Source organism: Lepidochelys kempii, chromosome 21, assembly GCF_965140285.1.
Source record: "Lepidochelys kempii isolate rLepKem1 chromosome 21, rLepKem1.hap1, whole genome shotgun sequence".
NCBI lineage: Eukaryota > Metazoa > Chordata > Testudines > Cheloniidae > Lepidochelys > Lepidochelys kempii.
The window spans coordinates 8,712,362-8,737,978 of NC_136400.1; the positions used below are offsets into that span (position 1 = coordinate 8,712,362).

A 25,617-nucleotide genomic window follows, 5' to 3' on the forward strand; every position below is an offset into this window, starting at 1 on the left:
TAGAGCTTATCACCTTCTTTCTGAGGAGGCCTGTCAAGAACCCCTCTAGACCAGGGGCCTGAGTCTCTGCTCCTTTACACCAGTTTTACCACTGTGTCGCTCCTATTATCTTTATTATTTATATTTGGCCCAGTGAAGTTACTCTAGGATTTACACCAGCGTCAGTGAGAGGAGAAGTAGGGCCAAGCTGTGCTTTTTATGTCTGTTAGGTAGCTAGGGTCATTATGAAAGGTAAATGTACGCTTCAAGGTACCCACTTGAATTCAATGAGATTTGCTACTATGATTTGTCTTCCCAATATATGTTCCATTGTGACTTACGGCCGCAGGAACCTTCATGATCTTGAAGTCTTCTGATGCTTAAAGGTGCAACCCTGAGATAATTTAACATACATTAGGGGCTATAGCTTGTAGTAGACTGTGCCAGTGGGTGCAAGGCTGTGCTATACAACAACCGCAGCTATTCATTTCCCACATTTCTCCAAGCAGGCTCGACCACTGCGTGAAGATGTCTTGTGGAACCTCCCCTGCTGGTGAAGGTTCCACAAGACATCTTCACGCAGTGGTCGAGTAAATCCCAAAATAAGGACTTGGTCGGCCCAGGGGATAGGGAACTGTACTGGGTATCAGGAGATCTAGGTTGTGTTTTCAGCTTGGGCACTAATTTGCTACGTCACCTTGGGAAAATCACTTCCACTCTCTGTGCACGAGATTCTCCATCTGTAAAATGGGTATAAGGTTATTTACCTTCCTTTGAGATTGAGGGAAGAAAAGTGAGATAACTATTAATTATTATTATTAAAAATTACATGAGCTGAGATGGAGAAGGACACAAATCTGAACCACAGAAAGATGTCTTAGGAAATATCTGACTAAGCCACGCTCAGCCTGTGTTGAATATCTTGCCTATGTAGTTTTGCAATGCATTAACAGAGAAGACACTATATAAAAGAGATTATTATTTATTACTGTTAAAAGCAGGGTCACCAATCACACAGCAGACAGACCACACACATATTAGTGCCTTATTGCCACCACTTGGCTTTTTTTAATAGGGCAAGAGGGATTCTGCCGGGAATGATTCGAGTTACAGTATGTTACTCATCAGTGTTTGTTCTGAGCTGGGACTGGGGTTAATATTTTGGATAATTACAGCACTTGCAGCTCTCATCAAAGATGAGGCCATCTGCACAGGTAAAGTGGTGAGTCCTGCCTCCAGCACATACGTAGAATTTTGTATTATCTTTGGGGTCGGCATAGGTACCATCTTGTCTACCAGCACAAAATGAACCATCTCCCCCCTCAGTTGGGGGAATAACTGGAGAGGTAGTTGTACTGTCATCTGGAGAAGGCGTGGGGTCTGGTGGAGGGATGTCTGTCGGGCAGTTGGGCACAATCGGATCTAAAATGAATAATTAACAAGTCATTAAGATACATGGATTCAGCCAGATTTCATCTACACATGTATTCCTGTATGCCTGTCTATGTTTCTGGACGCTATGCTTCATAATTTGTAATGGCTGTTATCTTGTTTATCACCCAGGGCTCCTGGACTACGAGCACGATCCTGTATAACTTGAGCTAAAGGACTGGCCCCACCCCCACAGGTAAGAGCTGTAGCAGATTCACATCCTCTGCAGATCAGGCACAGAATGGGCATGGTTCACACACTGACAAGCATGTTTCAGAGACATGGTCTAGACGTCTAATCCTGCCTCTGGATTAACATGGCCTTGACGAAGTCACGTAACAATTCAGAGCCTCAATTTCCCCATCTGTAAAACAGGGCAAGTAATATTTATCTGCCTTATATATGTTGTGAGGATTAACTATCTTACAAAGCTCTTCCAAAATGTAAAGTGCTATATAATGGCTCAGTGTTAAGACACCACACATAGCAAAATGCTGAACTTTGCCTCATCAGTAGTTTTCTAAAGCTCATATTTACCACATGACAAGCACTTGCATGTTTATAGGCGTGCAAATGGAAACAGGAGCTCCAGCTACAAATATGTGTTTTTGGGGTGACACTCACCTCTGTGCAGAGGGCTAGCACAAAACCAAAAATTCAGGCAGTGCTTATGTTCTACTTAATACCTATATTGAGAACTAGTCCATGTTCTGGCCCTCTGCAGAGGAGGGAATTTCACCTTAGCAGTGTGACAAACATATACTGAACCTCCTAATTATATAGGCCTGAAATACTCATTAGCACCTTCTTACCTTTTGTTTCGAGGAGTCTCTTCAGCTCACTTATTAGAGGATACTTTCCTTCATTGCAGAAAGAGCCCTGGAAATCATCCAGGTCAATAGCCCACACCATGGCACCTCCAAAATGTTTCTCCTTCAAGTATTTGACCTATCAAAAAAATTCGTACAACTATCAATAAAATTTCCACAGCTGCTTAAGAATTCCTTTAAGAATTTCAACACACACACACAGTGAAACCAGTAATTGGCTAGACAGCCATAGATCACAGAACTTCTAGGCAGTAAAGCCCCAGCTCAAAAAAAATGCTTTGGGAAACATTCCCATCACATTCACAGTGCCTTAGTGCAATACGAACGAGGCTGAAAATATCTCCCTTTATCGAGAGACTCTGAAATGCACAGAATTTAAGCCAAGTGCTTCCTAATAGTAGGAGCAGAGCATAAGTAAAGCTCACTTTAAAATGTTAAAGGTCTTACTTTGTGTTTATAACTGCACATGTTGTCATATCCAACCCATTCATTCCCCTTAACGGCATAGGGGACTTTCTGGTCCTGAATCCATCGTACCTGAGCAGTCTTTAGGAATGTGCAGATCTGCCAAAACAGCAGGGAGTTAACACACAGTGGGCCTCGTTCAGGAGCCAAAAGGTGAAGTCAATGGGCTAGATCTTGTCCCCCCTTTTAGTCTGCAATCCAGCAGCCTAAGTGGTCAGCTAGGAGTTACTCTGGTGGTGTAGAATTGGTGTACCCTGCCTTACCACCTCCTTGCAGCCCCTAGGCCACACAGCTGACAGGAGAGAAGGTGATCACATCACAGCTATACTCCAATCCCCCAGAATAGCCCCTTAGGCTTTGCAGCAGCAAAGAGTAGCTTAGAGCAGCCTTACTTTAATTGGCATCAGGGACTGCATTGGCCTGGGGAATAGGGGAGAAGAAGTGGACACAAAGGGGGGTGGTACAGCCACGTTTGCCCCACCTCCCGTTTGGGACCAGAGCTGAATGGAACTCTTCCAGACCTGAAGATCTAGCCTGCTAGTGTCCCTGCAGTACAACACTAGTGTAAGTGGGAAGAGAATCTGTCCACTGTACAGGAAGAGAGAGAAGCTTAGACAAGAGATAGAAACTCAGCAACCAGCCTAAGCAAAAAAGAAATATGTCACCTATAAATCATAAAAGTACATGCCATAAAACACTAATTATGGGCCAGATTCTCAGCAGCTACAAACTGGCATAGCTCCATTGAAATCAATGGGTCTGATTCTCATTTACACTCAGGACCCTCTACCTCTCTAGTGGTGTAAAGGGGCCCTTAAAGTGAGCATACGGCCCCTTTGCACTGCCAGAGTGAAGTAAAGGCATCTTAGTTTCGCCTGAGAACCAGGACTAATGGAACTAGCTCAGTTTACATCAGCTCAGGATCTGGGCCACAAAATGTAATTTTCTCAAGCTTCTCACCTCATAATAAGCCCAGAAACCAGCTTCCCGGGTGTAAGGCCCAGAAGACCCAGCCCCAGAGGCTGGGGCACCAACAAATGTGTCACTGCTGCTAAGCCTAAAGGTACGCCCGTAGGTGGGGAATCCCATCAGGAGCTTCTCGGCTGGGACACCGTTATCGTTCCAGTATTCCATGGCATATTTCTGCAGAGATCCAAATGGAAAATCTTTTTACCACCAGTGCCCGTTATCTCAGCTCCCTCTTGGAGAAATAAAAAGGGAATTTGCTGTCTGTTCCCTTACACAGTTGAAGTACTTGAAGTCACCATAGTCGGCAGAGCCTTCATAGAGCGGGCTGTTGTGCCCTGTGAAGGAATCCCAGCCTCCATGGAAGTCATAGGACATCACGCTGATGAAATCGAGAAGCCTGGTTTAAATTAAATGAAACAAACAAACAAACAAAGAAAACACAGTTAGGAATATGATTTCCTGATGGACAAATGAGTCAGCAGACAATACATCATCCCACGTTGACCTAAAGGATGCACAAGACTTTGGGCCTGAATATCCATTGCCTAGAACCTTATGCTGTCACTTACGCCTGCCCAAAGGGAGTGTAAATGCTACCATGGGGATTTAGTAGCGTTTTGCACCCACCGATTTTGCATGGGTACTAATGATGAGGCAAGGGGCAAGGCAGCAGAGAACCAGGCCAATCGCATGTCAAGCACAATGCGGGAACCAGTCCACTCACTTCCCTATCTCAGCAATTTCATATCCAGCGTCAATAGTTCCTTTGCCAGCAGATACCGCTGCGGTAACCAACAGCCTTGGGAGTCCAGTGCTTGCAGCCTCAGCTTTAAAGGCTTCCAGCATTTCCTGAAAATGGAAATGAGAGCGTTGGCAGTGATTCTTGTAAAAATGTCATTCATGTCTAGCAGGAATATCTATCTAGAAACAGCCCCACAACCTGCCCTTTGCTATATATACACTCCTAAAGATCTTCACAAGATTCCTTCCATGTCTCATTGTCCCCAAAGCCCTTGCAAGATGGAACAGTATCTTAAACAAGGTCTGATACCATAGTCCACAATAGTTGGACTCAAGTTACTAAAGGTGAACTAAAATAATGCAGTGCCAATGTAAACACTGCTGATACACAGCTTGGTGGTTCAGATCTGACTCACTCCAGCTGATATACAGAATAACTGAGAGAGCGCACTGGTTACTCACCTGAATCAAGATGGTGAAGCGATGTTTGTCCTCGGGGGGGCTACCTCTAGAACCTGGGTATTCAAAATCCAGGTCGATCCCATCAAACCCAAACTTACGGAGGTATGCGATCACCGAGTCAATGAACGTTTTACGATTAACTGGTGAGGCAACCATTTCAGTGAATCTGGAAGAGGATAATTCTTAGACAACTTGGCCCCCTTTTTTTTCTCCACCAACACATGCAAAGCAGACTTGTTCAGTTCCTCTTTTATAAATGTAATTGTCTTAATACATAACAATCTAATTAAAACCCACTTCCATTAATCACCTCCCTTGCTGTCATTAGCAACGTGTACCCAATAATCCACAATTAATAAGTTCTGTTATCACCAAACTCCAGAGTCTGAAGACCTGCGTATTTATCTCAGTCTGCCCTCATCTTTATCCTCCTCCTTCTCCACCATGAAACTATCCTCACCAAAATTCATCCCAACCTGTTCTCTACCATTGTCGTGTGTCCACTAGTACCACCATCCCATTCTCTGCATGATCTGTTTACTCAGAGTACCCTTAATCACTTTCCTAGCCATTATCTTCACTATCAGCTTGATCCACCATTCAATGAAGTCAATGGAAAGACTCCCACTGGATCAGGACCCATCTTCATTATCTCATCATCGTTACACTACCATTTTCTGTTTAATGCTCCCATTTTCCGCTTGGGATTTCCAACCACTGCAATATCCAACCTAACTTTTCCCAGCCATCCCCTGCTTACCCATTCTCCACAATCACCTGCCATTCGTATCATGAATGTCTAATCACCATTAACTATCTATATTTTCATAATTCATCACCATTCTTCTCCTTATTTCTTCAACCATTGTCACCAGCAACCACAGTATCATCAATACCCAGTTCTTCAGCTACCCAGTCACTACCAGTTTACATCTGGTCATTCACATCATCATCGTGAGCCTAATCCTATCCCCCGTGAAGTCAATAGCAAAGCTCTCACTGACTCCAAAGGAGCAGCAGGAGGCTGTATGTTGCCAAGGTCTCAGCATCATCTTTGTCATTAAGTCAAGGGAAAAGTTCTCACTTCTGAGTGCCAAAGTTCCACCCTCCAATAGCCAGGCTGGTTACAAGTTTGTCGTTTCTGTGACATGAGAAAAGAAAAAGGAAGGTCAGTAAGCAGCAGTCACTTGGTTGCGTTTGAGACTTGGCTCAGTTGTGAACTTTTTGTTGTTGTTATTATTTTTAATTTGAGAAAACCTATTCAGTTCTTTTTGGTGATCATAATTCAGTATTGGTAACAGTGTTGCCTAGAGGCCCCAAGCCAGATTAGAACCCCATTGTGCTAGGTGCTGTACAAACACATAGCAACAGACCGACCCTGCCCTGAAGAGCCAACAGTCTAAACAGATAAGACACACAACGGGTGGGACAAAAAGAAATGTTAGCATCCCCATTTTACAGATGGGAAGAGCGAGGCACAGAGAGACCAACTCTGTCAGAGCTGGGATCTGAACCGAGAGCTCCTAAATTTCTGTGCAATGCCCAGCCACAGGGTTCCTCACCTCCTCTTTGGTTTAAAAACTGTGTTTTTGTAAAAAATAATAATAATAATAATTTACACTTGAACTGGACTCCTGTGTCAGACCACATTCCAGCCATGAGTAACCTAATGCATCCAAAATATACTAATCTGAAAACAGGGTTGAATACAATCGACCCTTAGGACTTGATCATGGAACCTTGACTCACACTGGTGCACACTTACACAGTTCCACCAAAATCAGCGGGACTACTTGTGTGAGTAAAGTCCCATGAAGGTTGTGGAACAGAGCCCTTAATGAAAGCATTGCTGCTAGATATCTATTAAACTATTCCTGTTCTCTAATAAAGAAATTCTTCATTGCTAATAGAAAAATCTCAGTTTTACCTGGCAACAAGTAGTATTTTTTAAAAGCAAAATTTGCTTTAAATCTTGTAAAATTGGAAAGTGCTGACCTTTTCTTTAGTGCTTGAAATTCTGGGAAGAGTCTATCTTCATCATTCCATTCATATGGGGCAATCTTATTTTGATTCATAGTTGCAAAGGCATAGACCAAGTGGGTGCATAGATTTGGGTCCACATTGTTTGGGAAGTACTTGGCAGGTTCTGGCCTGTACTGAGACCAATTAGTGAAGTAACACACAAGTTTGTAGGCAGAGCCTGGCAGGAGAAAAGCAAATTCCAGATATTAAGATGGAAACGTCGGTTTGTTTCTTGATGGAGACATCCGGTGTTATTGAGTGTGGAATCAGACGTGCGATTCTCCTTTCACCAATGTTGGTGCAGGAGTAAATCCACTGATGTCAATGGAACAACACTGAGGTAACAAGAGGAAATTCTAGCCTTTTCTTGCTCATCTTCTGATCATACAAATAGATGCACCGGTCCTGAGTGTGAATGGGGATTTCATTTAACAGTCACTTTCTACTCACAAATTCTGCCTACGCAATGCTACCCTGGTATGTATATTTTCTGCATCTACATCTAGGAGTCAGTCACATGTCCCATTCAAGCAACTTCCCAATGACATGTTCCCACATGTTCCCAATGACAAATACAGCAATAAACAGTGTTTTTGAGATATCACCAAGGTCGGGGCGTTCCCTTTCAACCAACCACAACGCAGAGATAAACATTTGGCCCAGAGCAGAACAATTATGTTATCGACAGGATAATCTTGCTTAGTTAGAAACCAAGGCCCAGGGTGAGTAGACTCAGCTATCAGTCAGCATTAGAGAAAACAAAGACTACTGGTTTTATTGCCCCTTGCTCCAGTTTAACACCGAGTTGCATGAAAGACACGTGCCCATTCTTGAAGTCAGAGAATGGTTGTTAGAAGGAGCAAAAATGGATGGAGCCAACAAAGGGAAACATTAAAGAATAACGAAGAGGGATCAGTGAGTCAGATCCTCAGCACGAAAGCTTATGCTCAAATAAATTGGTTAGTCTCTAAGATGCCACAAGTCCTCCTTTTCTTTTTGCGAATACAGACTAACACGGCTGTTACTCTGAAACCATAACTACACTGAAATTGAGCTACACCGATTGACACCAGCTGAAAGTCTGGCTAACTGTTCTTTCTAACTGTATTGCAGTTTCATCAGGACCCTGTGCACAAAAAGAAAGAATAAGATGCTCTTACCCAGCTGCAACTGCACCAGAATGGCCAAAGCTGCAAAAAGGAAGAATGCATTAAAAATAAACTTGACTAGAGCCTTTCAATGCTTAAATCAGTCCCAGAGCAAGTAAAACTATTCCATGTACATTGTTACCCAGACACCTGCTAGGACCAGTTCTAGAACACACTGTCCCTGGGCAAAAGGCTGTTGCCTCTGAGACCAGCCATCCAGGGAAGTTATATCCTGATGTAGTCAGCAAAGGCAGAGAGAGTTACTCACCGACCCACAGCAACACCTTTCCCATCTCTCCTTCCAAGGGAATGTCCCACCGAGGGAACTCAGAAGTGCTTTATGTGGCAGAGGCAAGTCCTTATCAGCGTGGAACCTGAACACCTGCATAAAAGACAGCAGAACCACAAACAAAATAAAACAAACAGATAGAAAAGCTCATTTATTCAAGGACATCAACACCTCCAGTGCCAAGGCTGGGGGTGGGAAGTTGGAACCAGATCCCCTTCCATTTATCTAAGGGAGTGGAGAGCACCAATTCCCTCTGGGCGAAATGCCGCCCGAGACAGAGGGCCAGCAGAATGCCAGGCACCGCTTATTCCCTCAAAATGGTTTTGAAGGAACCAAACTAAAATGTTAACAAAAAGTATTACTGCCTAGATCTTGTGCTGCAGGTGGGGACTCACACACACCACCCCAGGAGGGTTCGCCAACAGTGTCTCCATCCTTTGCACCTCCCCAATTCTGGGCTCCAGGCTGCCAACAGCTTCAGGTGGCCCTAGGCCAATATGGCAGCCGAGGCTCATCAGAGTGCAGGGAAGGCCTGGCCATACCCATTTCCCTCAGCCGGGCCCTCTGTGCCAGACACGGAGACCAGAGGATGCATAGGGATTGCTACACTGGCCTTCATACATTGGCAAATACCCCTACACTGGGATGATCCTGCCATGGCTAGCTACAGCAGCTTTTTGGCTCAAAGAAGCCCCAACACAGGGGAGAATCTGGACCTCTATAAGTCTAAACCTACGGCCACTGAAGTTAGTGGGAATGCTCCTGTTAAAGTCGATGAAAGTGCATTAGGTCACTGGATCTGGCCTAAGGTGCTTATCCCCCCCCCCGACCTCATGTAACTTGTTTATCCACTGCCCTCCTCAGAAACTTTAATCCCCTTGTCACCCAGGCTATATTGGCAACACATGAAAAGATAAGGACCGAGAGGGATAGACACAAGGGGGTGGGTACAAGGTTTGCCAAGAGAGGGGCCCTGATAAGACCCAAGCATGCCAGGTGCAAAAAACTCCAGTACAATTAACCTTCAGAGAGTGACAAATGGCCTGGAGATAGACTAATCGCTAAAGTAAGTCAAGGCTGTTGAGCAGCTATCCATCGCTACTTGCATAACTGGTTGGGAGAGCTAGATTATGCATATCTCTAATATACTCCCCCTTTTCCTGCACCTTAGCCTACTTCTGTGCTGAACCACCGGCCAGAGCTCAAGTCTTTTCAGGACCTTAAACAAAAAGAATTAAACTGCCATGACAGAGAGCGTGCTCCCCAGTACTAGATGTTCTGTCCAGTTCCTCCACCAGCCAAAGGCAAGCTTTATGAAAGGTGAGCATCTCTTCTATTTCTTGCCAACGTCTCCTCTTCTTCTCAGAGCATTCCAACCCAATAGATCTCACTTCATACAAGAGTTATGCACAGGAAATGTTTCTCTGTTGACGGTCAGGACGAATACCCTTGCTTCTGATTCTGATTGGAAGGGATTCATACCAACCATCTTGTAAAACCGTGTCATGCATGTCAGAATCAAATACTGTGTCTTTCTCTCCGCCAGCCTCAAGAATCCCTTGGGCCACCTTCTCAGTACACAGAGCGTCACTCTCTGGTATTTTGGTACATTTCAGAAAACTAAGCCTTAAGATCTGATGCACTCATTACACTTCCCTAGGCCTTTTCTAGAACCCTAAAGTCCTCAAATAGTCTCCAGCACTTGACTTGGGACCAGTTCCTAAGGCTACCCACACTGCTCCGTGATATAAATGATAACCAATTCATGCTAACGCTGCACTCATAGAAGTCTAAATGAAACCAATTGAAATGATGAAGTCACAATGAAATGTTTTTACCCTTATTGAAGCAAAACGAGAAAGTCGAAAGGATTCATCTCAAGGTCCTGGGGAATTACAGACCTGTCAGCCTAACTTTGATCCCTGGGAAGATACTGGAACCAATTATTAAACCATCAGTTTGTAAGTACCCAGAGGCTAATAGGGTTATAAGGAATAGTCAGCATGGGACTTCAGTAGGACTATTCTCCCCGTAGGAAAATCGTGATACTTACTTCCTTAATTCAGCTATTTCATATGCAGCATCAATAGTCTCTGACAGTCCACACAGCTGCTGTGATCAACGGCCTCCGGCATCCAGTGCTTGCAGCCTGAGCCGTAAAGGCTTCCAGCGTTTCCTAAGGGGGGGAATAAGGACCGCGGTCACTCTTGTGGGAAGGTCATTCGCTTTTTTGTGCTAGCTTGTATGAGCCACACATGCAGGCACCCGGTGCCTAGCATTCTCTCAGTAGTCTGCACAGACAGCTAGCCCAGGCCTTCACTTAGTCACAGAGCCGGGTTTGACAGACGCTGAGTCTCCACAGCTCTTAATGAGGTCAGTGGAGCGAATACATGCTGAAGGTTAAGCATGTGCTCAAATTCCTTTCTGGATGGGGGCACAGGATGGAGGTGTGGGATAGCACGTCGGTGGCTCACCTGAATCAAGATGGCGAAGCAATGCTTGTCCTCTGGCGGGCTGCCCCTGGGACCCAGGTATTCGAAGTCCAGGTCACTCCCATCGAACTCAGACTTATGGAGGTAGGCGATCCCCGAGTTGATGCTTTTATGGTTACCTGGTGGGGTAACCACGTCGGTGAACCTGGGAAGAAAAGGTGTCCTAACTGGACAATAGCACTATCACTCCTAATTCTTACGTGAGTGACACCCCCAGTTCTGATCCCACTGAGAACGGGATTTGGAGTCAGGGAGCCCATCACCAGGAACAGGACACCAGCTAGGTCTCTGCAGTATCTGCAGATTAATGCAGTGACCATAAACTCTGGGACAAAGGAAAGACAAGGGAGAATCAAATGGTTACATAAAAAGTTTAATCAGGTCTGATGGTGGTGGTACTTTATATCCCAACTGACAAGGCTCCAAGGACAAAATGCAATGAATCTTGCTAGAAAGAGTGACCGGTTATGGGGTGATTACACTCAAGGCTCTGCCTCTTCATCCCTTGTGACTCTTCATGACTACACAGATGCTGTGGGATAAAGCTGCCTGTTCCCCATTGCCTTCCTGGTATAGCCATCCAAAGGAGACAGTGTGGCCTCGCAGATAGGTCACTGCGGACTGGGACTGAGGAAATCTGGGGTTTTGTTCCTGGCTCTGCCACAAGCCTGCTGGGTGACTTTGTGCAAGTCACTTCCTCTCACTGTGCCTCAGTTTTCCCAGATGTAAAATGGGGATAATGACACTGATTTCCTTTGTAACGTGCTGTGAAATCTACACCTGGAAAGTGCTGTATAAGAGCTAGGTATTATTCAGATACAACGGGTCCCCAGTCCTGCAGTTCAAGAACTACTTCTTCTGGCAGGGATGGATGTAGTGATTCCAGATCAGGATGTGGGATGTGCTCATTTGTATCCTGATACCCAGAATGACCTCCCAGCTCACAACAATGGTAGTGGTTGGCCTTGGGAACAAACCAAACGTTGCATGCATATTTATGGATGAGGCAAATACTTCGTGTGCTTGGCAAATTAGAAAAGAGGAAGGGCTTTCCCATTCTCATACTCCCCCCATCCCTCCCTCAGGAGAGAGGAGAAATGAAACCCATCAGATTTCATGAAACTGAGCAGATTTCAGTCCAGACTAACAACAGCCCACTGCCTTGCGTTACATAAAGTAGGATTAATTTAGGGCCCGATGCTGCACCCAGTTCACGTGCATAGTGCCTCACGTTATGAACAGGACAGGGAGCACAGGGGACAGAAATTCTGCATTAATGACACATTGCTGTTTGGCCTTGGTTACTCTGCCTCATAGCGTAAGGGGGGGCCTAAGAGGGGAGTGTATAGCTAAGCACCATATTAACACTCTTGGTGATTGGGATCAGTCTTAACCTTCGGTCTGTGCAGACATGCCCATTTTCTCCTCAACCCTCATTTACCCTGTGCTGTTGTAGTGAAAGGAGCAATTGCACGCAGAGTCTATGGCTAGCTAACCATATACCTTTCTTCTCAGTGCAGAGGACTATGCCTAGCACTGAATCTCAGTTGCATTCACGTGCAGTCTTCCGCTCACACAGGAGCACAAGATCCTTTCAGGCTCTTCTGTGAGACACCCAAGGAGCTGCAGGGGCCAGGGCTTTTTTTTTTTTTTTTTTTTTGCAACTCCAATGAAAGCAACGGAGCTAGATCAGGGTAAAACTGGAATAATGCACTGGGGTACCAGACCCCAGATGCAGTCCATGCTAGTGCAGTGACAGCAGGGATAGTCTTCAGTACCAGGCATTGCTCTCCAGCTCAGAAATGTGGCAAAATTCCAGGGCTGGCCTCGATGGTGGAGTTCTTACTCCAGAACACGGAGGAAAAGGCTGAACACAAACAACCAAGGGAAGCTGTTAATCCTGGATAGACATTCAATCAATCCCTAAGTGCATCCAAGGTTCACACGTCAACAGTGACTCGCTGTTATTAGAGACAGAACTTCTTTTATTATGAACTTAAAAATAATTATTTTCACTCTACTTTTGTCCAACTCAGGTTTTTATCATCAAAAAAGCCTAATCCAAAATGTCCAAACAAAAATATAAATTTATAAATATACAATGTATGTACATACATTCTTCTATACAACAAATGCACTGGCAGGCTTGACAATGGCATGCGCAGGGCTCTTTCGCCAGGGATAACGTTTCAGAGCTTCTGGCTGGATTCTGAGCCTCCCACGATGGAACAATTCAACCTCAGGGAAAAAGGAATTTTACATGTTGGTCCTGGTGGCATTTAGGCCCCAATCCTGCTTCTGCTGAAGTCAATGGCAAATCTCCCACGGACTTGGATGGTACAGAATGAAACGCACACATGGCAGGCTCCGGCCTTTGCATTTAGAATCTCCCTTTAGCAACCAGTTTTTACCCTCATCCTATTAGACATGGGAGTGATGTGACATCACCATTAACTACAAACAGCCACTGCTTTGGCCAAGGTTGTCTTCTGAAGATAGGAGGATTCTAGCAGAAAAACAAGGCACGTCCAAGCATGGACACTTCTTTACTCCAACATCTCACCCACAGCACACAGAGCCCTTGCTTTCTGAAAGCAGGGTCTCAGCACAATAATTGGCTTGAGTGAAGAGGTTGTTGTGATTACTTCCCCCTAGCACCTCCCCATGCCACACTTTTCCTTCAGCTGGGAGGACAAGGAGACTTCTTCCAGTGGGTAAAGTATTGAAGCATAAGAGAGCAGCACCCTACCCTCTCCGCTGGGCAATGCTGCCAGCCTGCCAGGGGCATTGCTTCCTGATCACAGTCTCATGAGGCAGCATGGTGAATTGTTCCAGGAATCATCAAACCAGCTAGTACCGAGGGAAGAGACCGGAAGACAAAGGGATATATTTCTAGATAGCTGGAGAGTGATAGGTGAGAGGGCAACTATATAAACCACCGGGTACATGGACAGAGAAAGGGAGGTAGAGCACCAAGAGACTGATATTTCCCATAGATTTCTGGTTCCCTGCCCAAATGCACAGTAGGCTGGATGTTAGTGGAGTGACAGAAAGGGCTGAGCACGACCAATTTCATTGCAGAGATAGAGAGCTTAAAGAGCTGGCTTACTGAGGTGGAAAGGGAAGGAGATTTTGATACTTTTCATCTCAGGATCTTTTCCACATATGCCTTCTAAAAAAAAGGCCTGATCAATTTTGCTTTCAGTTTCAATAGCTCTAAAGTGTTTCGTTTCTATTTTTCCAAAATTTAATTTAAAAAATGCTTTAAAATCATCAACCTGCTGCCTACTTTTCTTCCTCGGGCAGCCCAATTTTGGGAGGGGTAGTGGTTTAGCTAAACCTGTATACATGTGCTTCAGAGCAAAACCTTCCCGCTTCCAACAATAATAGTGTTTAACAAGGCAGTCTGAAGCGGTCAAGCCATTTGCAATTGACACTCTGACCTCTGCAACCACTATGGGTGCAATGTTTTCGTCTGCCATGTAATCTCTGCCATTGCTGAATATTTTCACAGAGGCATCTTTTCATTTAGCACTAGCAGTCAGAGAAAGCTATTTGGTATTAGGGGCAAACCCTCGCTGGGTCCATGGATTTACAGCATGGAGTTTCTCTACTCAGGTTTTACTCATCCTTACTCAAGGAAAACTGTTGAAGCCAACCAGTGTTTTGTCTGAATAAAGGCTGAGTGAAAGTTAAGTAAGGGCCTCAGGATCCAGGCTTGAGTGAACACTTATACCATCCCTAGGTCACTGATCATGCTAGAAAGAGCAGTGTTTTTTGGCTGTTAAAGAAAAGGAGTCTTTCCAGTGAATAAAAGCCCTGTATTTCCGCAGGACAAAATGGACCATAAGGACAGACCGTCAATTGATTCTCATTTCGTATTCCAAATTTTCTAGCACAGTGGGTTTCAAACAGCTGGCAGACTCTCAGGGGACCTGTATTGCACTGAAACCAAACAGAATCGAAAGGGAGCCTGAAGCAGCTGTTAGATCTTGCCATTCAGACAGCTGGAAAACATTCTCTAACTGGAAAGGTATAAACAGCATGCTTACTGCTTTTAAGTGCAGCTGTAGTCAGAAAAGCATGGTATTCTGGACCTCTGTATTTATTCCCCTCCTCTTAAGTGACACACCAGATGCACTCAGTTTACCAGATTTAAAAACAAAAAACAAATCAACTTTTAACTGCCAACATTATAAACAAAGTTTGAGAACTGAAAACGCACCAGGGACTCTTCTGCCTCTTACTGGACACTCTCCTCACAAATAACGCCTCTGCACAGTGAATTTAGCGGATTCTGTGCAAAGCAGAGAGAAATCCAGCCCTATGGTTAACAGGCATAAAATCTTGGACTTTTGCCAGAAAAATGCACGAATAAGACAAAGACACACAAGAAGCTGATCTATTGATTAAGAGGGAACCATTCTGACAGATCTGTTGAGTAAGAAGGGGACCACAGTTAATTTTCTCACTATAAATGCACTTTAAAAAATAGTGTGAACATTTTCTGCAACTCCACATTTAAACACTAGAATAAGTGGCATACTTGGGCAGTCTCCCTCGTGACCCTGATACACATGCATAACCCTGCCCATTGCTCCTGAACAAGGGGATTTAGGCCAAACCAAAACACCAACAACTCTGAATATTCAGCAACTTTGGATCTGGGTCTAGATTTCATGGCAGGACCTCTAGCTCTGGACAACCTCAAACTCTAGGGAAGTTTAAGATATGGAGCTTTGTGCAGCAGCCCAAGCCAATCCCTGGTTCAAATAGAGATCACAGTCAACAAGGGACCATGGTGTGAATCCTGGGCACACCAATGCAGACAGGCAGAGTGGAATGGACAAGTCTTTCTTTGAGTCTAGATGAGGACTCCACCAGCCTGTGGAAGCACATCAATTCTTGCATTCTACACAGTCCACTGGGAAACGTTAAGCAGTGAAAACCCTTCTGCGTGCCTCCTCCTTACAGGACGAATCCATCCCATGAAGAGGGGGAATGTCACAGCTGCAGCTAGGTGTTCTCTGGAGTAGATGGGCTGATTCCAGTGTGAGGACTGGTGGCTTCCATGCCCCTTCCCTACTGACTGTGCCAAGCCAGTGGGAGATGGGGGGGGAGGAGGAAGATGGGGGAGGAGAAGTGTAGTTTGGTATGTACAGGAGGTCATTCTTCTGCTTCAGCCACTCGACCAGCAGCATCTCCCCTCATTGTCCTGTGCCACTCATAGCAGCAAAGGAAACCTCCGTGGGACAGCCAGCGGGCCTCCTCTTCCTCCATGCAGTCAGCTTGCTGCAGCTCACTTCTTCCTGCGGATCTTGGGTTTTTTCACTGGCCGGAGGTAGGGATTGTCTATTAGGCTCTCCTCTCCGTTGCGGCTGCCGGACAGGGATGCATTTTGCTGTAGCACTGAAGCATTCTCTTTCTCAGCTCCCGAATCATCCTGCCAAGTAAAAATAATAAATATTTGAAGTTAGGAACAGCTGAGCTGAGGGAGTCTGCAGACCAAAGAGATACACAACAACCAAGAGCAATAGGGATAACGAACAATGAGCAGCACTCAGGGAGATGATCCTTGTTTCCTACTGGGAGTAGATGCCTATGGGAACAGTACAGGATTCTAGGGAAATCCTCTTTCCTCTGAGGTTGCAGTGAAAGTTCCCTCATATAGTCAGGATCCAACATTAACAGCCACAAGGCTCTATTCTGTGAGCTGAAGCATGACAAAGATCTATGATATTTTGCATGTCATTTATACTGGTGCAAAGGGGACATAAAATGGTACCCAAATCAACGCTTGACACTCTGCCCAGGCATGTCAATGATGATTCAAAGGGCAAGACAGGATAATCAGACCCAAGGAGGATCACAATGGAGAGTTCCAAGTTTCTGATCCTGGGCATACCGTGCTCATGTGGAGGGGGAGGTTTTCCGTGTCCGTCTGATCATCTTGCTCGGATGAATCCGTTTCCTCCATCTGCTGCATCTCCAGCTCAGAGGGGAGAAGAGCAGTCAGGTACGGTATTGTGAAAGGTCTGGCAGCAATCACTAGGGACGGGGAAAGGAGGGCACGGTTAGCAACTTAGGAGACTTGCTTCTCAATTAAATGTGTGTTATTTCTAAGCCAACAACTATCAGGAAGCACTGAAGCAAACGTACTATTAAAAAAGCCCCAAAAGTGTTTAACCTCTCCTGAGACTCAGTCCCCTATCTGTAAAATGGGGCTAACAGTATTTCCTTACTCCACAGGGTTGTTGTGAGGATAAATACATGAAAGAGTCTGTAGTACTCCGATATTACATGGGGGCCATGCAAAAACCCAAGATAGATAAAAAAATCATTTATATTTAGTGTCTGGCATTGGGCATCTTAGATAGCTCTTACATGGGAACGTGCTGACATCATCCTTGAAGAGACTCTGCGTCTCTCCCGTCTTTGCCATGAAGCGAGTCAGAGCTCTTTCCACATCACGCCTCTGCGATGCTGCCTTTTCCCGTAGTATCTGGTAATCTGAAACTGGCTCCCGGTACGTCTGTTGGGCAGGAAGGGAGAGAACAAGGAGATGTGCAGACTTAGGACTTGCAGGTACTAGCTCTTTAATAGAGTTACCGGATGCAAGACAGCCAGCTCAAGTTAAAGACACTATTGGTGAGTGGATGACACAACAAAACATAGAGCTCTCAACTAACAACGCCTTGCAGCGAGCTGCAGAGCTCAGAAATACAGAAACCTGTGGCCCAGTAAATGAGATGATTCACAGTAAATGAGAAAGTATCCTAGATAAATGGGTACCAGGCTTACATTAACAGTGCTTATGTTGCTGCTGCTGCAGAGCCAAAGAGACGATGAATGACATTTTGTAAAGTCTTTTCCACTCACCGGAGTTTTGATGTAGGTGTGAGGATCCGGGAACTCAGGAAAATGGCCGGGGATGTGGGATGGATGGGGTTTGTTCTGTCCCGCCGTCAGGGCTTTGGGAGTCACTGGCTGATTTGTCACAGGCGCTGCAGTTAGAATCATAGAATCATAGAATATCAGGGTTGGAAGGGACCCCAGAAGGTCATCTAGTCCAACCCCCTGCTCAAAGAAGGACCAATTCCCAGTTAAATCATCCCAGCCAGGGCTTTGTCAAGCCTGACCTTAAAAACCTCTAAGGAAGGAGATTCTACCACCTCCCTAGGTAACGCATTCCAGTGTTTCACCACCCTCTTAGTGAAAAAGTTTTTCCTAATATCCAATCTAAACCTCCCCCACTGCAACTTGAGACCATTACTCCTCATTCTGTCATCTGCTACCATTGAGAACAGTCTAGAGCCATCCTCTTTGGAACCCCCTTTCAGGTAGTTGAAAGCAGCTATCAAATCCCCCCTCATTCTTCTCTTCTGCAGGCTAAACAATCCCAGCTCCCTCAGCCTCTCCTCATAAGTCATGTGTTCCAGTCCCCTAATCATTTTTGTTGCCCTTCGCTGGACTCTCTCCAATTTATCCACATCCTTCTTGAAGTGTGGGGCCCAAAACTGGACACAGTACTCCAGATGAGGCCTCACCAATGTCGAATAGAGGGGAACGATCACGTCCCTCGATCTGCTCGCTATGCCCCTACTTATACATCCCAAAATGCCATTGGCCTTCTTGGCAACAAGGGCACACTGCTGACTCATATCCAGCTTCTCGTCCACTGTCACCCCTAGGTCCTTTTCTGCAGAACTGCTGCCTAGCCATTCGGTCCCTAGTCTGTAGCTGTGCATTGGGTTCTTCCGTCCTAAGTGCAGGACCCTGCACTTATCCTTATTGAACCTCATCAGATTCCTTTTGGCCCAATCTTCCAATTGGTCTAGGTCCTTCTGTATCCTATCCCTCCCCTCCAGCGTATCTACCACTCCTCCCAGTTTAGTATCATCCGCAAATTTGCTGAGAGTGCAATCCACACCATCCTCCAGATCATTTATGAAGATATTGAATAAAACCGGCCCCAGGACCGACCCTTGGGGCACTCCACTTGATACCGGCTGCCAACTAGACATGGAGCCATTGATCACTACCCGTTGAGCCCGACAATTTAGCCAGCTTTCTACCCACCTTATAGTGCATTCATCCAGCCCATACTTCCTTAACTTGCTGACAAGAATACTATGGGAGACCGTGTCAAAAGCTTTGCTAAAGTCAAGAAACAATACATCCACTGCTTTCCCTTCATCCACAGAACCAGTAATCTCATCATAAAAGGCGATTAGATTAGTCAGGCATGACCTTCCCTTGGTGAATCCATGCTGGCTGTTCCTGATCACTTTCCTCTCATGCAAGTGCTTCAGGATTGATTCTTTGAGGACCTGCTCCATGATTTTTCCAGGGACTGAGGTGAGGCTGACTGGCCTGTAGTTCCCAGGATCTTCCTTCTTCCCTTTTTTAAAGATTGGCACTACATTAGCCTTTTTCCAGTCATCCGGGACTTCCCCGGTTCGCCACGAGTTTTCAAAGATAATGGCCAGTGGCTCTGCAATCACAGCCGCCAATTCCTTCAGCACTCTCGGATGCAACTCGTCCGGCCCCATGGACTTGTGCACGTCCAGCTTTTCTAAATAGTCCCTAACCGCCTCTATCTCCACAGAGGGCTGGCCATCTCTTCCGCATTTTGTGATGCCCAGCGCAGCAGTCTGGGAGCTGACCTTGTTAGTGAAAACAGAGGCAAAAAAAGCATTGAGTACATTAGCTTTTTCCACATCCTCTGTCACTAGGTTGCCTCCCTCATTCAGTAAGGGGCCCACACATTCCTTGGCTTTCTTCTTGTTGCCAACATACCTGAAGAAACCCTTCTTGTTACTCTTGACATCTCTGGCTAGCTGCAGCTCCAGGTGCGATTTGGCCCTCCTGATAACATTCCTACATGCCCGAGCAATATTTTTATACTCTTCCCTGGTCATATGTCCAACCTTCCACTTCTTGTAAGCTTCTTTTTTATGTTTAAGATCCGCTAGGATTTCACCATTAAGCCAAGTTGGTCGCCTGCCATATTTACTATTCTTTCGACTCATCGGGATGGTTTGTCCCTGTAACCTCAACAGGGATTCCTTGAAATACAGCCAGCTCTCCTGGACTCCTTTCCCCTTCAAGTTAGTCCCCCAGGGGATCCTGGCCATCCGTTCCCTGAGGGAGTCGAAGTCTGCTTTCCTGAAGTCCAGGGTCCGTATCCTGCTGCTTACCTTTGTTCCCTGCGTCAGGATCCTGAACTCAACCAACTCATGGTCACTGCCTCCCAGATTCCCATCCACTTTTGCTTCCCCCACTAATTCTACCCGGTTTGTGAGCAGCAGGTCAAGAAAAGCGCCCCCCCTAGTTGGCTCCTCTAGCACTTGCGCCAGGAAATTGTCCCCTACGCTTTCCAAAAACTTCCTGGATTGTCTATGCACCGCTGTATTGCTCCCCCAGCAGATATCAGGAAAATTAAAGTCACCCATGAGAATCAGGGCATGCGATCTAGTAGCTTCCGTGAGCTGCCGGAAGAAAGCCTCATCCACCTCATCCCCCTGGTCCGGTGGTCTATAGCAGACTCCCACCACTACATCACTCTTGTTGCACACACTTCTAAACTTAATCCAGAGACACTCAGGTTTTACTGCAGTTTCGTACCGGAGCTCTGAGCAGTCATACTGCTCCCTTACATACAGTGCTACTCCCCCACCTTTTCTGCCCTGCCTGTCCTTCCTGAACAGTTTATAACCATCCATGACAGTACTCCAGTCATATGAGTTATCCCACCAAGTCTCTGTTATTCCGATCACGTCATAGTTCCTTGACATCACCAGGACCTCCAGTTCTCCCTGCTTGTTTCCAAGGCTTTGTGCATTTGTATATAAGCACTTGAGATAACCTGTTGATCGCCCCTCATTGCCAGTATGAGGCAGGAGCCCTCCCCTCACAGACATTCCTGCCTGTTAAATAATAAAAACTTAGTCCTCATTTTTCAGCCCAATCCCCAGCATAAGAGGAGTGTAAGCAGAAATGGAGCTGATCTCTCTATCTATAGACCATCTATAGTATAACCAGGGACAGACCATTTCCCCTAGGCAACCGTTTCAGACTCCATTCTAGAGCACTCCAAGGAACAATGATTAGTTGAAATTGACAATGAACTGCACTCAGCCCACCACGTATGTGGACAGCAAACCCCATATAGAGAAGTTCAACGGGCAATGAGGTAACACTGGAACAGTACCAACTATTTTGACAAATGGGGCCCTATTCCTTCATTTATCATTTGTCAGTTACAGAAAATCTGAATACAAACTGCTCTTCCAGTAGGTAGTCATCTCCATCGTGCCTCAAAAGAACAGAAACTCTTTGGGTGCTGTGACGAAGCGGGAATGTTCTTAATGTTTTCTCTGAATACTGTGTGGGTGCCTCAGTTTCCCCTATGCAGTTCTTCAGTATCTAGGTGGTGGGATAAGGGGATGTGATTGTTGCAGAGCCCTAAAGGGGCTGCACAGAGACTGGCCGACACCCCGTCTCCTGGCAACTGATGGCCTGGGCCCCTCTCCTCTGCAAAGGTGCCAGCTGAAGGTGTTGGAGAACAGAGAGGTCAGCTGACCTCCTGGCCCGGGAAAGAGACAAAGGCTGGAGGAGGAGTTGGTGGGGTGGAGGAGGCTGGGGGAGACTGCTGGAGAGAGTTTCAGTTTTGGAGCTGGTGGGGGAAATGGAAGGAGGGCCAGATGGGCCTCTGGCCTTCCTGCCCCCCCATGGGGAAATGGAGTGGGGGCCAGATGGGGCTCCGGCCTCCCTGTCCCCCAAAGATGGACCTGACTGAGGGGTCCTGGTCTCTGTACCTACAAGCTCTGTTTTAGACAATGTTCCTGTCGTCTAATAAATCTTCTGTTTTACTGACTGGCTATAACGTCTGACTGTGGAATTGGGGTGCAAGACCCTCTGGCTTCCCCAGGAGCCCTGCCTGTGCGGACTCACTGTGGGGAGCACACGGTGTGGAAGGGGATGCTGAACGCTCCAAGGTCAGACCCAGAAAGGTGGAAGCTTTGTAAGCTTTTTGCCCCGGAGACAGTATGCTCACACAGAGGAGGCTCCCTCAGAGTCCTGACTGGCTTTGTAGGGAGTAGTTCCAGAGCATCGCCCACTGAAGTCGTGACAGGTGCATGCAGAGGGGCTGGTGGAGTGCGGAATACAAGTGCATTCACCCATTTGGTGGGCGTACCCCCAAGCTAAGATTTTACAGTCCACAAAATTTTAGAAATGGCCAAAAACATTTACAGGCACAGAATTACTTGTGGATTCACAGGTTAGTCAATTTCTCTTCCGTTTGTCATCAATTTCACCTTCTGGTTGTTGTGCACTAGCCAGACTCTGCAATGTTTAGGATACAAAACTTCAAGAGGGATTTTTATTTGTTAAAAATGTTACTTTAAACAAAATAAAGTCCCACGGAAACAGTCTGTTGGTCTCAGGATCCATAAAATCTGGGGTTTTTTTTACTATACGTAGGTTTTCAACCAAACATCACCTGACAAAATCCCTTTAACAACCATTTCAATCTATCTATATTACTTTGAATTATTTATCTACTATTGTTTTGCATGGCACCAATTTACTTGCTTAGTCCAAATTAATTCCCTTGCTAGATGATAACCCACGTACGTGCAGTGATGACCATCCGCTGGGAGCGCTTGGCATATGCAGGGAGAGTTTCTACATTGAACCCTGAAACACAAGAGATGGGGAAACAGAAATCACACGAGTATCAACAAAACAAGGACTAACGAACGGGGGTGCTTGCTCATATAGAAAACACTGCTTCTTGGCTCAATTCTGATCTCACTGAAGTCTATAGGAATTTTGCTATTTACTTCAATGGGAATAGGACAGAACTCCAAATGATCTCAATCTATATTTATACCTATCTGAGCATGAAAATACCAGCAGGAGCAAGCGTAGCAAAACAACCCTCCACCCGACCCTTCATGATGCAACCATTGGAGCTTGCTGTGAACCAGTCTGATCCTCACCCATTTCGACTAAGGTAACAACAATATCCGAAAGGGTCGGCTGAGTTCTTGCTGTATGCTCACAGTAGGACTTGGCGCTCCTTCCGATTTCTGACACATCTGGAAAGAAATGTCCAGCAGAACACGGACATTTGAAACAGACCATGGCTTACAGATTTATATCAGACTAATCCTGATTTCAGACACTTATACCTGATGAGAGCTTCAATGAGCCCTTTCATTGAGGTTAGAAAGGAAAGAAAAGGTCTTCTGGAATACAAAGTCTTATGCTGGATTTGTAATTCTTTTGTAAAAAAATGGCTTTGCATCATTTAATGGAGACATTAAGATCAAATAATCAGACAGCGTCTACCAAGTTTGCAGCACATTCATTTGCAAGCATGCAAAACCCCAGGTTTGTGAACTCAGAAAAACATGTGTGCTAAGCAGTGAGTGCACAAATCAGAAAGTTAGGTGCATAGTTGTCTATCTTAGGTACGTCTATGGTCCCCTTTACTAGAGCATCAGCACCTCACAAACTTTACTGTATTTATCTTCAAACCAACCCTGTGAAGCAGGGCAGAGCTATTTACCCCCATTTTACAGATGGGGAACAGAGGCAAAGAGACACTAAGTAACTTGCTCAAGGTTTCAAAGGGAGTCCGGGGCAGGGCAGGAAACTGAACTCAAGTCTCTTAAGTACTAGGCTAGTGCCTTAACCACTGGATCATCCTTTCATTCTCTAGTTACCTCATTTACACAAATGAATAAGTGCTTGCAAAATATATACATTTAAGATTGGAAGTCTGTTTGAAAATGTTGCCCTAAACTTTAGAAAGAGACCAATGTAAAGCTTCAGTAATTAAGAAGCAATTAACTACTGGTGATCTGTCAGGTCTGTTTACATTATAGCAATGTTGCTGTATCATGGGTGCTCATTTCTATTTCCAGTAGGAATACCTGATTTTAAGACCACTGTATTTTATTTCAGAAACTATGCTGGCCTCTCAAATCTCTGCTTTATTGGTTGAAATAGCTGCACCTGTGACACAGATACTTACAGCTCTGTAACATCTCCGTCAGGGTTTCCACCGCTGCCTTTTCGGCACTCTCAAACCCAGCCTCTGTCAGCAAGGAGCTGACCACAACCTGCAGAGTCCTTCTCCGAGCCAAGTAATAATTATCTGCGGGTGTTGTTGAGTGTTTGCCTCCTGATCTCTATAGAAACAGATCCCCCCCACACACACACAAAAACAGGAGATGTCAACAATGACTTCACCGAAGTGAAAAACACCACCACTTGATCACAGAGGAGTAGGGTACAGAAGGATATCATGCAAGAGTCTAATACCAGTTCCCCAAACCTCAACTCTGCCAATATCACCTCAGCCCTGACTTCAACACCCCCTCCTATTCCAGTCTGGCAAAAGAACTGATTGGAAACAAGCATTAGGAATCACACTGATTCTGTTGCATTGTCAGGCTAAGTCACCAGATGGGACAGGACTAGAATTAGACTCACAGCACTGGACCAATTTGGAGTGCTCGGGGGCAGAACTGTGAGCATGTTGCAAGTGGAACTTTAACAAAGCAGTGCCGTGTAGTGTTTACAGCAGGATACTAGGAGCCAGGCCTCCAGCTCTGCCTTGATTTAATAAACCACGAGTCTCTCCTTCAGTCTGCTTGTCTTCTCAGACTGTAGGCTCCTGGAGTTAGGGCCAGTGTCTTGTACATTAGGGTAGCACTTGGCTGCTACTGAAATCCAAATACATAACAGAAATAAATTAGAAGTAAGGAGCAACAGCACCTCCTATCTGATTCACTGGCAGTTGTGGGTGCGTAGCCCATTCATATCTCTGCACCTCAGTCACCCACTTGTAAAACAGCCCTGCCACCATACTGCCAGAACACTTCCTGTTTCTCTACACCTCCCTGCGGGAGGATCTCAAAGACAAGCGAGCCCCCCTTTTCCACAGGAGCATGTTACTCGCCCCCTCGTGCCCAGGGGCAAACAGCGGCCCAGGGAGGGGAAAGCAGGTCCGCAGCAAACCAGATGAGCTGGGCCCAGTCCTCCCGCCCCGGCACCCCACGTGCCCCCTCCTCTGCTCCCCGTGCCAGGCTCTGCCCGACCAACGGGACCCCACCCCTGGGCTAAGCCCTGCCAGGGCACTAGACGCTCTGGGGCTCGCCTCGCAGCCCCCCATGCACTGTCCCTTTAAGACCCGCCCACGCCAATCTTCATGTGATTGGCAGCGACCGCGGTCAAGCAGGCTACAGGCACTTCGGCCAATCGAAGGCCAGCTCCAAACCCCGCCTACTCCAGCAGGTCAGCCAATCAGAGCCTCCCTCTCTTCGGCCCAGCAGGCCCCGAAGCCGCCCACCCGAGCCGCAGCCGCTTCGACGCGCGTCGGATAAGCCGGTCCCCCGGCCACCTTGACCCGTGCGCTGGCCATTCCCCAAGAAACTTAACCCCCCGGTATCCGCCGTTACCGTGCCCGAGCCGCTGGACACCGTGTCCGCCATCTTGAATCCATGGGCGACGACGCGCCTGCGTGGCCGCGCGGGGCATTATGGGAGTTGTAGTCCTGACGAGAGGCTGGGGCTGCAGGGGGAAGCCAGTGGCATAGGGGCTGCGATGGGGAAGCTCGTGCTGAGTCTGGGCTGCAGAGGAGCCCTAGGGCTGGGGACCTGAGCGGGAGCTGTCTACCTGAGTCTGGATAGAGCCTGAAACAGCTCTAAGGAGTGTGAATTGCACAGACCCGTTGATTTAAAGGGTATCACTGTTCACTATTTCACTGCGGA

At 46.3% G+C, this 25,617-nt stretch overlaps 2 protein-coding genes across 3 annotated transcripts; both read right to left on the bottom strand.

Annotated features, from left to right (window-relative positions):
• Positions 1-985: 985 nt before the first annotated feature.
• Positions 986-8,340, bottom strand: LOC140901167 (acidic mammalian chitinase). Its single transcript, XM_073319507.1, has 11 exons — positions 8,316-8,340; positions 8,060-8,089; positions 6,873-7,077; positions 5,962-6,018; positions 4,878-5,043; positions 4,399-4,523; positions 3,948-4,071; positions 3,666-3,848; positions 2,688-2,804; positions 2,223-2,358; positions 986-1,401 (listed from the first exon to the last, which is right to left on the bottom strand). Exons 1-11 carry the CDS (start codon positions 8,338-8,340, stop codon positions 1,133-1,135), a joined length of 1,437 nt encoding a protein of 478 aa, XP_073175608.1. The 3' UTR covers positions 986-1,132.
• A 4,557-nt stretch (positions 8,341-12,897) lies between these two features.
• Positions 12,898-25,363, bottom strand: TAF8 (TATA-box binding protein associated factor 8). Of its 2 annotated transcripts, XM_073319730.2 has the most exons (8): positions 25,306-25,363; positions 23,877-24,033; positions 22,837-22,935; positions 22,469-22,531; positions 17,708-17,832; positions 17,213-17,360; positions 16,734-16,876; positions 12,898-16,271 (listed from the first exon to the last, which is right to left on the bottom strand). In XM_073319730.2, exons 1-8 carry the CDS (start codon positions 25,336-25,338, stop codon positions 16,128-16,130), a joined length of 912 nt encoding a protein of 303 aa, XP_073175831.1. In that variant the 5' UTR covers positions 25,339-25,363; the 3' UTR covers positions 12,898-16,127. The 2 variants fall into 2 exon arrangements, with proteins under 2 accessions (XP_073175831.1, XP_078705917.1); XM_078849791.1 differs by lacking the exon at positions 22,837-22,935.
• Positions 25,364-25,617: the final 254 nt, after the last annotated feature.

What these genes read in the sequence shown, in the direction of transcription:
- LOC140901167 (XM_073319507.1), bottom strand. Translation starts at nt 8,340, where the DNA reads ATGGGAAAGGTGTTGCTGTGGGTCG. An exon ending in GTTTCTGGGCTTATTATGAG is followed by an intron (nt 2,805 to 3,665) that starts GTGAGAAGCTTG and finishes CTGTTTTGGCAG; the next exon opens with ATCTGCACATTCCTAAAGAC. An exon ending in GAGACTCCTCGAAACAAAAG is followed by an intron (nt 1,402 to 2,222) that starts GTAAGAAGGTGC and finishes TATTCATTTTAG; the next exon opens with ATCCGATTGTGCCCAACTGC.
- TAF8 (XM_073319730.2), bottom strand. Translation starts at nt 25,338, where the DNA reads ATGGCGGACACGGTGTCCAGCGGCTCGGGCACG. An exon ending in GCGGATGGTCATCACTGCAC is followed by an intron (nt 17,833 to 22,468) that starts GTACGTGGGTTA and finishes TTCTAACTGCAG; the next exon opens with CGCCTGTGACAAATCAGCCA. An exon ending in ACACCTACATCAAAACTCCG is followed by an intron (nt 17,361 to 17,707) that starts GTGAGTGGAAAA and finishes CCTGCCCAACAG; the next exon opens with ACGTACCGGGAGCCAGTTTC.